We start from the raw sequence: 17,358 nt of genomic DNA, 5'->3' as shown, positions 1-17,358 counted from the left end.
GATAAATAATGGTTCCATAAATACAGGACATGGGTTTCTACTTAAATACCATTTTTTTTTTACCATTACTTAGTAAATGTGTTCAATCTTCCCTTTTACATAAACCACTCTTTCTTTTACACAGGTATCTATGCTTTTACTTAAGTAAAGAGTATGGGTACTTTTGACACCTACATCAGGATCCTGTTTGTTGAATTCAGTTCTCCTTTCAGTACCATCACTGCATGGCTCCTGCACACAAACTCACCCAGCAGAGGGTTTGACTCCACCTGCAGGTGGGTGATAGATTTCCTGACAGACAGGAAGCAGGAAATGAAGCTGGGAGAGTAGTTCTCTGATTTCAAGACCATCAGCATAAATTCCCCTCAATGCACGGTTGCATCCATCCCCTTGTCCTCCCTTCACCACCAGGAATAGGGGGAGGCTGCAATGTATAGTTTGCTTTGCAAGGGGGACTATCAGCTGCATTCTTCCTTTTCTTGAGGAACCGTGTACTTCCAGAACCCAGAAGTGAGCAGACTCCTCCCCTCTGGTTGGAGACTGCGGTCCATGAGGACCAAAACCCAACTAAAAGCTCCTACCATAAAAGCATTATTGTACCTTCTGCAGGGAGTCACATTAACAAGACCTTCAATGACACATTACTGTTGTAAATAATCCAACTATATCAGCATATTTGAATACTTTGAAAATTTCTTTCATGTTGTTGCTATTGTACGTTATTAAAATCTGCCATGGCGCTATGCCTCTGCCATCCACTATGTTTTCTTTAGTTCCTAAAATTCCCCTCCACGTTATACAGTTTGTCTATGTGTAGCACCTTATCTTTAAAGTTAATCCCTTGTCATGTGAAACCCTAATTCTCAATAAAGGCTTATTTATTCTTATTTATAAAACTCTATTTAGCAGGGCTAACACTTATTTTAATAATGGGTAAAGGGTCTAAACACAAACATTACATTTCAGACTTTGAGGGAATAAATCATGTATAATTTTATTTTACTTGAGATCAATGCACCACTCTGTGTTGATGTGACTAGATGAACATATTGAGGTTTGAATCCTAACAGGATTTAAACTTTTAAGGGAGAACCTTTAAAAGGTTCTTGAGAAGAAAAAAAACATTTAAGGTAAGCCTAGTAAACACAGCAAAAACCAAGATTAAGTGTATTTACCCTTAATTTGAGTAGGTAAATAAGATTATTTGCCAAATGAATTAATATTTTTACTCTTACAATAAGATCATTAGATAACATGCACTTGAAATAAGACTTGATAAGAATTGTCTTTCTTATCTTAAAATGCAAATTGTCATGTCTCATTGGCAAAGTGTCTCACCCACCTCCTCAATTCAAGAAAAAATGCACTTATTTTAAGAAGAAATAACTTATTTACATTTACATATTTTCCAGTAAACATTGTACAGCTGAAATAACTTGTACATAGAGTCACATGCACTCAAAGTTCAAATTACTTAGTATTAAAAGTATTAAAAACACAGATTCTCTTTTTTGCTCAGAATTTGCTTGTCTCTTGGTGTTTCATCTTTGAGAGCCAGATATTTTTTTGAATAAAACAGAAAAACACACATTTTAAAAGGACTGTTTGTTTTAAGAGAACATTTGTTCATTTCATTTGTTTTAAAACTTTTATGTGTTTAAACATCTGTCACTGCAAGTGACTCAAACCAAACATTGGTCCTATAATACGAACACTAAGTTGCCTCTGATTGCAATGAAAAGGAACTGCACTCTGACACCAGCTACTTTACGCTTGTCACTTTGACTTCTACTGAAGGAGGCGCTATCATTGCACCACAGGAGGCAGAAGTATGTTTGCCAATCTTCCCAGCTCATACACACGTGCTAACTTGATATCTCTCAGCAATAAAAATACAGCGGGAACATATTTCTTTTTGTGTCAAGCGGCTTAATTAACTATTTTACATGAGAAGCATTTAAAAACAAAAATTGTCTCCAGTATGGCTTAATGCTATCTGGCATTTTGTTTTTGGAACTTTTTTCTGAAAAAACACAGTTTGTGTTAAAAACCTTGTTTTTATATAGTTTGCATTAAAAATACTCTGAATTATTGAAAGTTTAATAAAATTATATAACAAAATATTTCCCACATGTCTAAACCTTATTTAGATTTTTATGTGTTCTCCATAATTTCAAAACAACAGAAAACCATCAAAGCTGGATTTGAAATAAAACACTATATGATAAGCATTTTCTAAAGTTTTCTTGATCATTGTGTTTATTTGATTATTTTCTGACAAAAACATATAATACGCAGTTAATTTTGTTGCATTTAATTTAATAATTGCATATATATATATATATGACATGAATAAAGTTTAGCATTGAAAAAGTAACTGTTTTTATTACCAACAAACTTAAACATCAGAGCATAAAAAAAAAACAAAAAAAAACAGGCCGCTACTTATAAGAAGGCGGGAATTTAAATGTTATTAGTTACTGTGTATACCTCTGATAAAATGGTCGTTTTTCTACCCACCCTTCATTAGAGGCTGATAATATTATTCTGGCTAAGATCCATATCCCTCCAAAAGTAGAGACAAGAACATATTGTATCCTTCATACATTATATTTTTCTTCATCTATTTGTTTTATTAGCCATCAAGTTATCTTTCCTTCATCCATTAAAACCTCTGTTTTTTCCCTTTCTTCAGATAATCTTACATGTGAAGAAGAAAAACAATATATCAGAAAAAGCACACTGTTTAGGATTACCTAAAAACAATTCTTTGTTTTTAGTTACAGTATGTAGACATTAAAGATGATGAAAATAGTACATCATGTACATCTGAAATAATACAGTATCTTACAAATTTCAGCTTATCAGGACACAACTTACCTGTAGCATACAGTATATTTAAGATACAATAAAAAGAAAATTTAACACTGTAGATTTGGGATTTCTATTGCTATTTACCTTGACAACTCAAACTGAGTGGTTAAAGAAAATAAAAAAGTAAATAAATAAAGGACACCTAATCTTTAGCATGTCGGTAAAGATGGAGCAAGTCCCTTTTGTGGTGCTAAGACTGACTCTGTATAGTTGTCATTTGAGATTTATTCATTAGTAATTGTTTTGTAATATCATTAATTTTTGTCTCTTAGAATTTCCCTGATATTAAAAGGCATTTTTGTTAACATAAACATATCCTATGTACAGTGATCTGTGAAGAAATAACAGTTTATAACAAGTTCGGGATACATGGGACATATCTCTGCTTTTTGATCATTTTCAAAGCCTTTATTGAACAAATAATATCAAAATACAACATAGATTTTAAGAAAAATATATAATAAATGTCATGCATTTAAAGACTGGTTAGTGTGTTATTTTTGTAATAGCTTATTTTGAGGTTTTAAACCTTTAAACATAAGTAAATTGCATCCCTGGGAAACAATCTGACAGCTGACAGCTTACATTGAAACAAAACACCTGCCGATATTAAAAAAACCTTATAACAAAAATACAGATTTATGAAGCAGGGATGTCATGGGATTATTTTAAAAAATGCTTTTGTGTGAACATGCAACTATTTTCCCAAAGTTTTTCAGAATATGCAAGTTAGAGAAAGCACACTCCTTATCTTTTTAGATAGTGTGCCCGCTGTAACAGTGTGACTGCTTCTTTATAGTTCTCATCAGGGTTTTTGGATTATTATGTGATTATTTATATATTCTGTTAATTTATTTTTATTTTATTTTATTCATTACCCTGTCACACAAACCCATGTTTCTAATCGCTTGAAATGTTAGTATTTGTTGTATTTTTACCATGACATATCCTTAGTAGCCAACTGTGTTTCTCTGACCATATATTACAGCATTTATTAAGAAAATAAAAATAGAATAAATCTTATATTTAATGCCAGTCCCTAAAAAATATCACCAACATTAAGATCATGTACTTGTATACTTTTTTACATGTTGCTTTAGAGGTTATATCCACTACAAATTGTCCAAAATGAACATCTGAAATGACAGCTGACAACTGCAACCTCATAAATATAGAACATCACGGCTAGATGTTTTAGCATATCTTTACTAAAAATTTATATCCATAAAGTAAAGACTATATACAATTTTGTAGTGTGGTTTTATTGGGATTTCTTGCCTTTTTTGTTTAATTTTTTAATGAAAAAAACAGTTAGAGAAAACACAAACCTTATCAGCTGGGGAAGGTGCCCATGCCGCTTTGACTGCATCTCTATGGTTTTCATGGGAGTTTTAATGAAAGCATGTAGTTAATATTTATTATTTTCCTGTTTATTTTTGTGACAAAAATAACACATTTTTAAACTAAGGATGACAACTCATCCCTATTTATATTTCATTATTTTCTCATATATAAATAAGCAATCTCACTTTTATCATGACTGCACTATATAGAGGAGGCAACTGTGTTTCTTTGCTCCACTTTGAGTGAAAAAAATTGACAAATAACACTAAATTAAAACAAATCTTTTAGGAAAATCCTTTGAAAATATCCTACACTTTATCATGAGTTAGTCATGTATGTTTCACCTTGCTTGTTTAAAGGTTATAAACTTTGTAAAATGTCAAAAATCCACATCTGAGATGACATTTGACAACTGTCAGCTCCTAAAGAGGCATTGAATCTTCATAGGATTTAGACTATTCTTATTAAAAATAAAGATGCAACAATTAGAGATTACATGTGTGTTTTTAAACATGCATTTATCCAGATATTCAACAGCTTTATTTGTTTTTTTACAAGAAAAGGTAGCTGAAGAAAACACAATCCTTATCATGTCAGAGAGGGTGGGGAAGGTGCCCACGCTGGTCTTAGGCCTGCCCCTATAGGGCTCTCATCTGGGTTTTATAAAGCCTGACTTTCTGACAAACACAAGCAGGAATATTTCTCTGATCTATCCTCAGTTTGACCTCAACTGACCTGAACCTACAGGTGAAGCTCCATAATGTCTTCTCCTGTGATTGCCTTGCCCGCGGCATCCTCAGCTAAAAAGAAAGCCAGATCTAAGAAGAAGTCAGGTCCTTCAGTGTCTGACCTGATCCTGAAGATTGTGTCTGGCTCTTCCCAGCGTGGTGGTGTGTCTCTGGCAGCCGTAAAGAAGGCCCTTAAAGCCGGAGGGTATGATGTGGTGAAGAACAAGGCAAGGATAGCAGTGGCTGTCAAGCGTCTGGTGAGCAAGAAAGTTTTGCTCCGGACCAAAGGCTCTTTTAAGCTTAACAAGAAGCCTCCTAAACCCAGAAAGAGGAAGGTGGTGAAGAAGAAGAAGCCAAAGACCAAGAAGAAGACAGCAAAGAAGACCACCAAAAAGGCAGTTAAAAAGTCCCCAAAGAAGAAGAGGAAGGCCAAGAGCCCCAAGAAAGCCAAAAAGCCTGCTGTGGCCAAAAAGGCAAAGAAGCCAAAGAGCCCCAAGAAGGCGAAGAGGGCCAAAGCTAAAAGGACCAAGACTGCAGCCAAGAAGTGAGGGCTCCATGGAACCAAAGGAACATCTTCTGGGCATTACTCTGTGTGGACTAAGATGCATTCAACTAAACTAAGTTTGCCTTTCTGAACTTGCTTTTTTTTCTTTCATATCCTGTTTATTCTCTCTTTTCCACCTTATCTGCTATGGTCTGTCACAGACTGAATTCATTTTTGGAAATAAAAAGAAATCGTTATGATTTAACAGTGTGTCATGCATTTTTTGTTATTTATTATTGCAGAAATGACAGCATTTGTACACTTTCAGCTTGACTTAGACTATCTTAGCATTTAAATTTAAAAAAGTTTTAAAAAGAAGCTACCAGTAAATTATACTCATTTATATCTAATTGACTAATTTCTCAAGGGTAGATGTGCTTTTTTAGTAGGAGTTTTACTGCATTGTACTTTTCACTTTTACTTGAGTACATTTTCTGCCTTCTTTACCCATTACGAGTAACTAAAGTGAAGGAATAACAAACCTCTTTAAATCAAAAAACACCGAACACAGAAATAAATATTCATATTTTTGCACAAGCTTTAGTGTGTTCTGTTATTTTCTGTTATACAATAAACAGATACTTTACTCTGCTTTTTGTTTTTATAAGGCTTTTGTTTAATTCAATTCAGTTTTTCTATATAGAGCCAATTCACAACACATTTCCTCTCTTTATAGTTCACCAGATCATACAGTCAAATTGATTCAAAGTTTTTCTATATGAGGAAAACCAGCTGATTGCATCGACTCATTGACTCGAAGGCAATCCCTAAACAGGGTGTCTGCCTCACGGACTAAAACTGGTAGTTGGTTCCACAGGAGAGGAGCCTGATAACTAAAATATCTGCCTCCCAGATCTTGACAGGTCCTGCCTCCCAGATTGACAGGTCCTGATTAAAGATAACTCCAAGATTTTTTTCTTTATTATCTGAGATCAGTTTAATCCCATCCAAATGATGCAACTGACTAATCAGCTTATTTTTCAAAGACTCTGGTCCAAATACTATAACTTCTGTTTTGTCTGCATTCAGGAGCAGAAATCTTTTTGTTACAAAATAATTGGTTGAGAAGTTTTTCTCCTACCAGTGTTTAACTCATTTTATTTTTGTATTTAAAATACCAGCATTTAAACAGAATTTTAAGTTTACTTTCTTGGTCTGATTAATTTTTTTTTTCAATTGAACACAGAACCTGGGTAGCTTTTTTTTTCACCAGATAGTTTTTTTAAACTCTCATTTAAGTATTCCCTTTGATGGATACTTTTTACTTTTAATTTTGTAAAAAAATTGTTCAAGGATAAAGCTGTTTTCATATGAGTAAAATTTTGTGCACCGTACCTACCTGTGCTTACTTGTCTACTCAGTTGTATTGTTGGGTTTTATACTAATTTGGTGAAATCTTAGCATAAACCATATGTTCTGAAGGTACACTATTATCCCCTTTAATCCCCCCTCCCCCCAAAAATTTAAAAATAAGAAGCAAACCTGAACAAAAGAAAAAGTTACAAAAACACTATTTAGTGTCCATAATGCTTGACTGATCAGTTGCAGGAATAAACAGTTCAGTGGTGTTCTCTTGTATCCAACAACTGCAAATGAGACAAAAAAGGAGGTTTTCTTTCTTTCTTTCTTTCTTTCTTTCTTTCTTTCTTTCTTTCTTTCTTTCTTTCTTTCTTTCTTTCTTTCTTTCTTTCTTTCTTTCTTTCTTTCTTTCTTTCTTTCTTTCTTTCTTTCTTTCTTTCTGCAGCTTGGGTATAAGAAGTGATTATGATTACTAAGTTAAATGTCGCCATCTGCTGGTTGCTCAGAGGCACAAACATGGACACTTCAAGGAAAAATCAGCATCATCTTTGATATGTAAGATTTTTTTGTTTTCTCTAAATAAGACTTTCTTGAAGGGTACAGTATACATAAAAAAAAAACAGTATAGAACCGGACGCAAAAGGTAAACAACACATTTATTACAAACATATGCCTAAATAGTTTGCTGTACATTTGAATTCTCCCATTTTATCTGCTACCTCTAAATAAATCCCCGTGCTCCGATTATGTCCAAAGTCACCAAATGTCAGCTTAGTATATTTAAATCTCTTTATAAATATCGTTCTGCTTTTCTGAGAAGGCCAAATGGACTTGTTAAAGAACTTGTTAAAGAACTGAAAATAAAACAACATCATGAAGACCAAGGAACCCATCAAATAGCTCAGGGATAACATTGTGAAGAGATTAAAAGTGGAGTCTGCAACAAACTCAATATAGACAGACACTTTGTGACTCTATCTACAAGATAGTGTCATGCTCTTAGTGCTGATGTCTGGTCTGATTACTAATGTCACTCACCTGCTTATCCCCACCCAGTTCTCTTTACCGCTCACCTGATCCACCTGCTTCAGTCTCTATTTAACCAGGCTTCAGACCAGTTATCATTGCCAGATCATTTTGAGCCAGTGGTGAGAAGTTTTTGAGCATTCTTGTTTTTCTGACCCGTTCTGCTTCTCAACCTCTGAACCTGCCTGTCACAGTTCCAATCTGTTTGCCTGACCTGTCTTCTGACTCCAGCCGGATTCCTGCCTGTAGGTGTACCGAACCTGGAGCTGTTTCCCCAACTCTGATTTGGATTTCCCTTCGGCACCTCTTTTGATCTCTGATCTCCTGGCTCTGACTACCGAGCATGTCTTTGAAACCGGTTTTGGCTTCGCCCTCTGGATTATGCTGCCTTCCTTCGTCTGCTCATTTTGAGAAATTTAACTTTTTGTCTACCTCGAATACTGGTTCTGACAGAGGGAACATTAATGATGGAATGATTAAAGAGGATCTGATAACTCTGGAGGAGCTGTAGAGATCCACAGCTTAGGTGGAGAAGATGTTAATAGGAAAACGTTTGTACTCCTCAAGTCTATATTTTCTTTGCAGAAACATGACCTACAGAATCCCAGTGTTAAAAAAGTCTGAGATGGTCCATTTCCAGTTTGCCACAGGTCATACAGAGATATTGCATGGTCAGTTTTTATAAGACATGTTGCTTAATGGGAAGACAAACAAACAAACAGAACAATAAGTAACACATTATACATTATCCTGATAGCAGAATAAAGCGAGAATTCTCTTCTTCAGGAAGTTGGTCACACTAGGTGTGACATTTAATAAAGCCTTTTCCTCAAATTTGACATGAACGATGCAGGGACAGAGTTGAAATTAAGGTCTCAGCAGAAAATAAACCATAGTTACAAATGAATGCTTTATATCAAAGATGTCGACGCAGCATATTTGTTCAAACCCCCCAGTCAATGTTCAGACTGAAATAAAATAGAGAATCTGCAGTAAGACTTGGGTTTTTCATTTTTGCAACAGGAAGTGAGAAGTGAAGCAGGGTGGTGTGGTGTGGGGGGTTCGGGTAAAGATGTAACACAGTTCTAAGTGTTAAGAATTCTGAAAAACATGTTTTATTTTATTTTCAGTTTATAAATTTCAGTCAACAAAATCCCAATAAATGATTAAGAATAATGTTGTCCTATGAAAAATGCAGAAAGGTTCAGAAGATATAAAATCCTTACCAAGCATAGTAACATATTGTGGTTCTTTGTTTGATGGCAGCGAGGGGAAGTGAGTGATACTCAGGTTGGCGTAATGTTGATTTTGTATTAAATAATTAAACCATTTAGAGAGGGAAAAATTAAACTTCCTTATAAGCAAAGTTGGAGTTTTGTCCAAGGACTCGTGGAAGTTTTTTTTTTAGGTGTTTGTGTGCACCAAACAAGTTTAGATGTGAACACTGTGAGGTTGCTCAGAATTTCTCCGGGGTTTCCCAGATACAGATATGCTCATGTGACGCAGACATTGTTTCCTCTAATCTCGTGTTTTTACATCTACTTTCAGTTCCTTATTACATGGGGAAAACTAAAAATAGCATAATCAAAACATTGAAGTAGAGATAAAGTGTTGAAGTTCCCTTTTCCAACCTACATCTGTTTTTAAGGAAGTTTATTTCTCTTCTCCTTCTATAGTTTAAATGACTTAGTGTCTGTATGTACATTATCTGTAATCAGTGGCATACTTAGCCATTTTCAGCTTTTTTTAATGTCATTACACTTTCACAAGTAGAGAGTAACAAAATTCACTGCGTTTAACCCACCCCCTTGGGGAGCAGTGGGCTGCCATTGTGCAGCACCATGGGAACAACGTTGGGTTAAGGGTCTTGCTCAGGGACCCAGAGTATCAGTCCGTGTGAGTGGGGTTTGAACTCAGAACCTCTGGATTCCAATAACAATGCCCTAACCACTATTTTGGCCCAATCACATTTTAGTTTGGATAGAGCAGTTATTCAATGAATGTGCAGCCCAATGATTACAAAATGGGGGATGTGTCTAAATCAGCAACAATACTGTTCAGTACAGGAGGCTTCTAGCTCCTTCAAGGAAGGAATGAAGAAGATGAAATGTCACTCTAGCTACTCTATCTTAATGAAAGTGTTGGGATATTCGCCATCCCTGCAAAGCAGCATTTGCGTTTACTTAGGGTACACAGTGAATACATTTACCGACTAGCTTAGCATAAGAGAAACAATGGACCACATCTTCTCCATTGGCTGGCACTTCTTGACTCCTCAGCCATTTATTCAGACACATAGAAAAGAACACGGCAGTGGCATGCACGGGCACCTGCTTGGGCACTGACGTCATTACGTCACACAGTGATTGGATGCTGATAAACATGTCTTTGCCAAACTAACAAAAATATGCTTAACAGAAAGAATGTACAGTATACCTTTTTTTCTATACCTGATAGAGAAAAAAGTATTCATGTTTGTTTAAGCAAGTTAAGAAGTTCCTTCCCCATTTTTAAGAGTAGCTTGCACATATGCGCAATATACCTTTTGTGTTTCTTTATTGTCAGGTTATGGACGAGTGGGTAGCGATTATATGAAATATAGTTCTGCCCTCTGAACCTGTCCGTTCCCATTCTAATCCATTTGCCAGACCTGTCTTCAGACTCCTGCTGGATTCTGCCTGTTTACTGAACCTGGAACTGCTTCCTGACACCGTCCTGGATTTCCCTGCGGTTCCTCTTCAGATCTCTAAACTTATGGATGACTCCTGTGAGCATCTTCGACACTGGCTTTGGCTTTGTCTTCAGGATTATATTACACAGGGTAAACGTTTCTGTTAGATTGGAGCAATATATTATTTTGATTGTTGTTAATGGCAAAGCTGGTAAACTTGATAAACTCATATGGAACAGGTACAACATATTTTAAAACAAATTAGCAAACTGAGCAAATACAATTGTAAACACTTTTTTTTATTGGAACAACACTAAAGTATAACTATTTGCTATATATTTTAAAGTAGCCATTGCACAGCTGAAGTCTTGAGTTGCAGATATAAATGCATCCCTACTCTGGCGAAACTTAATACATTTATTATCCTGCTTGACAAGTTTTGCAAAGGCATTAACATTTATTTTATTTAGCTGTGTTGTGGCAAAAATGTATCTAAAAGTTGCAGGAAAGCAGCACTTTAGGACTGGTGTTACAGTAGGGAAGTGTACAGCTTGTTAACCAGTGTATATTTACTGAACCTTCTAAAGAAATCGACACATTTAATCATTAACTGTTGGCGACAAAACCATGTACAGACCTTTGTAAAAATGTTGAAATGAGTTGCAAATTAGTTTGTGTTATTTTGACAGAACAGCAGCTATACATATTTATAAAAGATTTTAAGCATTGTTTCATTATAAAACATATAAACAATATTTAAAAAATGTGATGGGTGTAATGACCTTTGAGGTACTGTACATGTTTACTATAATTGTAGGTAGAGGTGAGGATTTTTATGTCACCTTTTATTACTTTCCAATTGCTTGGTTAAAATTAGTGTCCTCAATGTGTTTTGTGTTTCCACTTTCTGGCATAAATGGTAGAAAATATCTAATTCTGTTACAATTCACTTTCCATGGAATAAATTTTTATTATTTTCTGATAAATTGTTACAAAATTCAAACTTTAATTTGTAGGAAGAGTGTTATTTTTTATAGAGGATTTTATTTTATCAGACTAGATAAGGGAAATGGGCTCATAAAAAATGTAAGTGAAGGAAATACCAAGAATCACTTGCTTCCCATTTGTCATGTGAGTATTTATGTTAGAGGAAGGATTTGGCTTGAACTTTATATTGAGCTGCCTCTGAAAAAATGTTTTATTATTTTCTGATAAATTGTTACAAAATTCAAACTTTATTTGTAGGAGGATTGTTACGTTTTATAGAGGATTTTATTTTATCAGACTAGATAAGGGAAACGGGCTCATAAAAAATGTAAGTGAAAGAAAAACCAACAATTATTTACTTCCCGTTTGTCATGTGATTATTCATATTAGAGGCAGGATTTGGCTTAAACTTTATATTGAGCTGCCTCAGCTCTTACTTCACACAAAGGCACCATGGAGTCTGCCCTGACACTCCTTGCTGCTGTTACTTTCTTCCAAATCTGCTCCTCTGGTCCTGTCAGCCATCCAACCAACTGGCTCAGACAATGCCGGGCCTCCACCAACCTCTCCGTCACAGCCTTGGAAGTCCTGCCAGGAGGAGGCTGGGACAACCTTCGTAACTTGGACATGGGTCGAGTGATGAACCTGAGCTACTTCCAGTGCCAAACCACTGAGGATGGGCTCTACTTCATCCCAGATGAGGTGTTTGTCATCCCACAGAAGCAGACTGGTGTGGAGACCAACTCTGAGATAATCAGCTCCTGGCAGGAGCAGAAAAGCACCACATCTCACTCCATAAATTCTGACGTATCCTTCTTCTCGATACTTAATGGCAAATTCTCTGCCGAGAGCACAAGGATGAAATCACATCAGGTTAAAGATTCATCAACAACAGCCAGAGTGCAGGTAAGTCTTTTTTTCCACTTCCTTAATTGGTAAAAAAAAAAATTTGAGCAAACATGTACAGTTTATGTAGTTGCTAAATTGAAATGTCACACTTGCTACTTATTTATATATATATATATTTATATATATAAAAAAGAAATATTACAAATTTGTGCCAACATTTATAATGGTAAATAATAACATACACCATGACGGACCAGTCATAACAAGAGCTTGTTAAACAAAAGAAGATCATTTTTATCAATAATTTTACGGAACATTATAAATGATCTCTCTTCTAATACTAATTTAATCACAAGGCTTATGCTTTTTTCTCAACTCTATTTTGTTTCATAAGAGACCTCAAGAACAAGAAAGGCAGACACAGATAGGGCAGAAAAGCTGCTCCACCACATCTAAAGTCATTAGACGAATTATAGATTTCTCATTTATGATGATGGGTTTAATGATGCTCTGTGGGAGTTTCAAAGCTTAAAATACAGTTTTATAGAATGCTTTAAAGTTTTATTAAAATAGACCAGACATCTCTAAAATTTGCTTTCGTCTTTATTATGCTGTTTGCATAAGCAGGTCACAGAATAACTGGATTCATGTTGAGATTGATGGGCTTTGTTTCCCGATTAGATGTCTTCTCAAGAAACCTGGTTACATTTAATTTAGATCTGAGTAATGGGGCTATAACACAAACCACACATAATTTTTTGAAAGAGTCCTTCATTTTAAGCACTAGTTCATGTTGGTCAAACACCTGAGATTCCAACAAAATACTTTTTGTTGAGGCTGCAAAGTGACACAATACTGTTACTGGATCCCTAACTAAGCTGATGTAAACGCCTTTAATTTCCTAAATCTTTTAATGTAAATCATGTTTTCAATCTGGTACATTTTCTTGTAAAAGTAAAGATACATTTTAATATAATGTCACAAATCAGAAAAGAGGACCCAGTATTCAGGCAAGACAGACAGTGGGCTACTTCTAAAGTATTTTATTAAAACTACGGGCTGCAGATCTGCAGTAGCAGCAGCTAAGGCGTGTGAGGCAGGAAACTCTGGAGAGAGGAAGACACAGGTTAGTGACCACGTAGATTTAAGGGATCAAGATTAAGAACGTGAGTCACTAGTCTGGTTTACAAGTTCAGTCCATAGCCAGGGAACGAGGTAGGATCCAGTCGGGGGGCCGCTAACAAGATGCAGTGGGCACTGCCCAGTGTCCCAGCTGCTGCAGCCTCGGGGTCAGAAAACCTTGACACTAATCAAAATCCCAAGAGTCCGAAGCCAAGTGAGGCAAACAGATCAGAACAGGGAGGCTTAGGGGTCCAGGAGTACAAAGACAGTTCAGGCAAACCATTCTGACCATAACAGGTAGGCTTAGTGGCTGAGAGGCAGAACAGGTCAGGATCAGGATATATGAAACACAAAGGTACGCTAAAAACTCTCTCACCACTGGCTGGAGAGAATAATCTGGCATGATCCTGGATGCAAGCACATTAAATAAAGTCAGGAGCAGGTGGATCAGATGAGCAATGATTAGAAACAGGGCAGAGTTAGACAGTTGAATAGAATGAGTAATTAAGCCAGTCAGTGCCAAGATCATGACATATAAATGTTCTTTCTCTCAACAGGTTCGCAACTTCCTCTACACAGTGAAAGCATATCCAGACTTCACATTGGATTCTCGCTTTGTTCAACAAACTAAAGAAATTGCTGATGCCATTGAAAACAACCAGACAATGAATGCAGACTATCTCTCTGAGAAGATGGTACTGGACTATGGAACACACGTTATCACCAGTGTTGATGCCGGGGCTTCTTTGGTGCAAGAAGACTACCTCCGTTCCTCTTATGTCTCAGACAGTGCCTCAGATAGCTCCACTGTTAAAGCTCAGGCTGGTTTAAATTTTTTTGACAAAATAAAGTTTGACATTAGTAGTCAGTCGAGCCAACAAAGCTCAACACTAAAAACATATCAGTCCAACATTCAGTACTCCATTATCCAAAGCCATGGGGGCATACCATTTTATCCTGGAATCACTTTGCAGAAATGGCAGGAAAGTACCAGGAATAACCTGGTTGCTATTGACCGTTCAGGATTTCCCCTCCATTATTTCATTAACATTAATACTATTCCTGATCTGCCACAACCTACCGTTGATAAAGTAGCTAATAAAGTAAAAGGTGCCATAGAGCGCTACTACAAGATCAACACCCGCCCTGGCTGCGTTGACATCAGCTCCAAGAATTTCAACTTTCAGGCCAATGTTGATGATAATTCCTGTGAGGGCCCAGCCACCAACCTCAGTTTTGGAGGGGTCTACCAGGAATGTACAAAACTTAGCCAAGATGCAGATCCGCTTTGTAATACACTGGCCCAGAAAAATGTAGCGACAGGTGATTTCTCCTGTCGTCCACCTTACACCCCAACTTTACTGCGATCAGAAGTGAGACAGCAGGGATACACCGCATATGAATGCCACAGAGAAAGGTATTCATGTGGATTGTTTGGGTTGTTCCATTGTCACAGGCAGGTTTGTAATGATGTGTATCGTGTTCGCTCAGCTCGTATTGATACATACTGGTGTTCTGTAAATGGAAAAGCACCAGATAACTCGGGATATTTGTTTGGAGGAATCTACAGTCCCTCTGCTTTGAACCCCATCACCAAGTCTAAAAGCTGTCCTCCAAACTTCATCCCAGTAAAATTTCTGTCTGATGGCCAAGTTTTTTGCATGAGTAATGACTATGAAACTGGTACCAGATACTCTGTACCATTTGGAGGGCTCTTCAGCTGTGAAGCTGGTAACCCACTGGCTAATAACCACAACAGATGCCCTCCCAAATTCAGCCAACACCTCGCTACAGTAAGCGATGGATGTGAAATTCTTTACTGTGTCCAGTCTGGATTATTCACAGGGGGTGAGCTGCTACCAATCCATCTTCCTCCATTCCGAAAAACTCCTCTTGTCAGTATGCAATCCACCAACACGGTGATGGTGATGACTGAAGGAGAAAAGAACTGGGTCAGGGTAGGGCAGACGAAAGCATGGAGACTGGTCAAACAAGAGGAAATCCAAGAACTCTCTAGGAAGTTCAACCCAGAACTTAATCAGATGTCAAGTGGAGAAAAAGCAGGAGTGGCATTTGGAGTGATGGGCTTGATAGGACTGGTGGTCATAGTTGTAGTGATCGTTATTAGAAGGAGAAAGTACTCTGGATTTACAAGACGAGGATATGAGGTAATAAGTGAAGAAATTGAGACCAATACATCCCAAGAAGAGGCTTAAAACCATAAAATACACGTTTAGACCTTATTTTTCACCACTCAATGATTGTCTCAGTGCTTTTGATTTCCAAGAAAAAAAATCACTTGTATAAAGAATTATTTTTACAAGATATAAAATAAAACCTTTTGGATTTCTTTATTTTTTCTTGTTATAACTGAAATCAGACTTCAGTGTTTTTAGTTGGTTAAAACGAAAACAATATTAACAAAAAGCTGTTTTGAGGTGTTAACCACATGTAAAAAGTATGGACAATAAAACACAACTACAGTTACAGAAATCAGATCTATTTAGTATGATTTTTCATATCATATGATATATGATTTATCATTCCATAGGATTTGATATGATTTATATAAGAGATTGCTTTAAATGCTAGAGGTAGTCAAAAACATATTTAGTTATATGCTTCTGTAGCAATTTTGTCTTTGCTGGTCAAACAATGCCAAAACTAAAATGTATTTCTTTGTTTTTTTTTCTTGGAATATGTATATCATATTTTATCACGAATTGTTTGAGCTTTTTTTCAAAATAAAGTTCACCTTTTCTCTAGGCATTAATATCCAAGCCAACCAATTATGAACAAGACACAGTGGTGTATTGTATTTCTATATTTTCAGAAAAGTTTTCTGGGTTTAGGTTTTAAACCTCAGTAGTATAAGTTTTATCCATGACATTCATCCATAGCGAAGATATGTAGAATACTCTGACATTACTGCTTTATTTTGATACAGTGTACATGTATTGGAAAAACATGTTTAATTTTTGCATAATAAAGTTCTTTTCAATATATTTACAGATATGGTTTGATTTCATAGGCTAGTTAAGGATGATGCAAAAAGAGGTCAAATAGTTAATGTGTGTTATCATGTGTTGATCTTAAAACTAAGATTACAAAACTGCTTACTCATAATTCCAATACATTTTCACAAAACCTGTATCATCACTCCTAGCAACAAAGTTGTGAGCAGCTGCAGAAAAGGAGTGGATTCAATGAAATTATACATGTAAGTGTTTTGTCAGCAATATTAATTTATCCAGGGGGAAATGTTTTGAAATGTTTTTAATTACATATCAACATCTGTAATTTCCTGCCTAATAAAGAACAACTGAGAGATGTAATACATCTTCACAGCAACAATTACAGAGGGAAATAGCTATGCTCTCTGATTTCTTTCATTTATGCTCAGAAATCGGTTAGCTCCCTCTTCTCTAGTTAGAATTATGACTTAGACGGCTGGAGCTATCTGATCAGACTCTATGGCTTTAGGAGTTTGTACCGGTACCTCATTAAATTAATTAAGTAAATAAATAAAAAATTTATAGCAACTTTTAATGAACATGAACATCCCAAAGTCCTTTTTCTATAATATTAATAAAAATTAACTATAGCAATCTAGTCAAATGCTTTTTGGATTCTTTTCAAATGAATCAGTGGAGTTTATGTTGCACAGAGATAGTGGAAGGGAGTTCCAGGACCAGAGTCCACATCCTGAAAAGCTTAATCTCCACAAATTTTAATATTAATGTGGCAACTCTGTGAAAGGCTTCAATAAGTTCTGAAAATGGATTCAAAAAAATAATCAACTCATTATTAGCTGTAAAAATAATGGTTTATCAGATAAGAAAATTGTTCCATCCATTTAACTAGTACTGCTATAATGCTTCGTAATTTGAAGTAAAAAGAAAAAGAATGGCCCC

The 17,358-nt window shown here is 35.9% G+C and overlaps 2 protein-coding genes across 2 annotated transcripts; both read left to right on the top strand.

The window, feature by feature from the left end:
* Positions 1-4,896: 4,896 nt before the first annotated feature.
* On the top strand, positions 4,897-5,695 carry LOC119781089 (protamine-like protein). Its single transcript, XM_038281443.1, has one exon. The coding sequence runs from the start codon at positions 4,979-4,981 to the stop codon at positions 5,492-5,494; it is 516 nt and encodes a 171-aa protein (XP_038137371.1). The 5' UTR covers positions 4,897-4,978; the 3' UTR covers positions 5,495-5,695.
* Positions 5,696-11,904: 6,209 nt separating this feature from the next.
* Positions 11,905-16,573, top strand: LOC119781093 (macrophage-expressed gene 1 protein-like). Its single transcript, XM_038281448.1, has 2 exons — positions 11,905-12,379; positions 14,002-16,573. The coding sequence occupies exons 1-2, from the start codon at positions 11,927-11,929 to the stop codon at positions 15,658-15,660; spliced, it is 2,112 nt and encodes a 703-aa protein (XP_038137376.1). The 5' UTR covers positions 11,905-11,926; the 3' UTR covers positions 15,661-16,573.
* Positions 16,574-17,358: the final 785 nt, after the last annotated feature.

This window comes from Cyprinodon tularosa, unplaced genomic scaffold (assembly GCF_016077235.1).
Source record: "Cyprinodon tularosa strain WSP-4 unplaced genomic scaffold, ASM1607723v1 ctg171, whole genome shotgun sequence".
NCBI classification, from domain to species: domain Eukaryota; kingdom Metazoa; phylum Chordata; class Actinopteri; order Cyprinodontiformes; family Cyprinodontidae; genus Cyprinodon; species Cyprinodon tularosa.
This window is presented reverse-complemented; position numbering and strand designations above follow the sequence as displayed.

Coding starts and splice junctions, on each gene's coding strand:
- LOC119781093 (XM_038281448.1), top strand. CDS start 11,927: ATGGAGTCTGCCCTGACACTCCTTGCTGCTGTTACTTTCTTCCAAATC. Junction 12,380..14,001: donor CAACAACAGCCAGAGTGCAG/GTAAGTCTTTTT, acceptor TTCTCTCAACAG/GTTCGCAACTTCCTCTACAC.
- LOC119781089 (XM_038281443.1), top strand. CDS start 4,979: ATGTCTTCTCCTGTGATTGCCTTGCCCGCGGCATCCTCAGCTAAAAAG.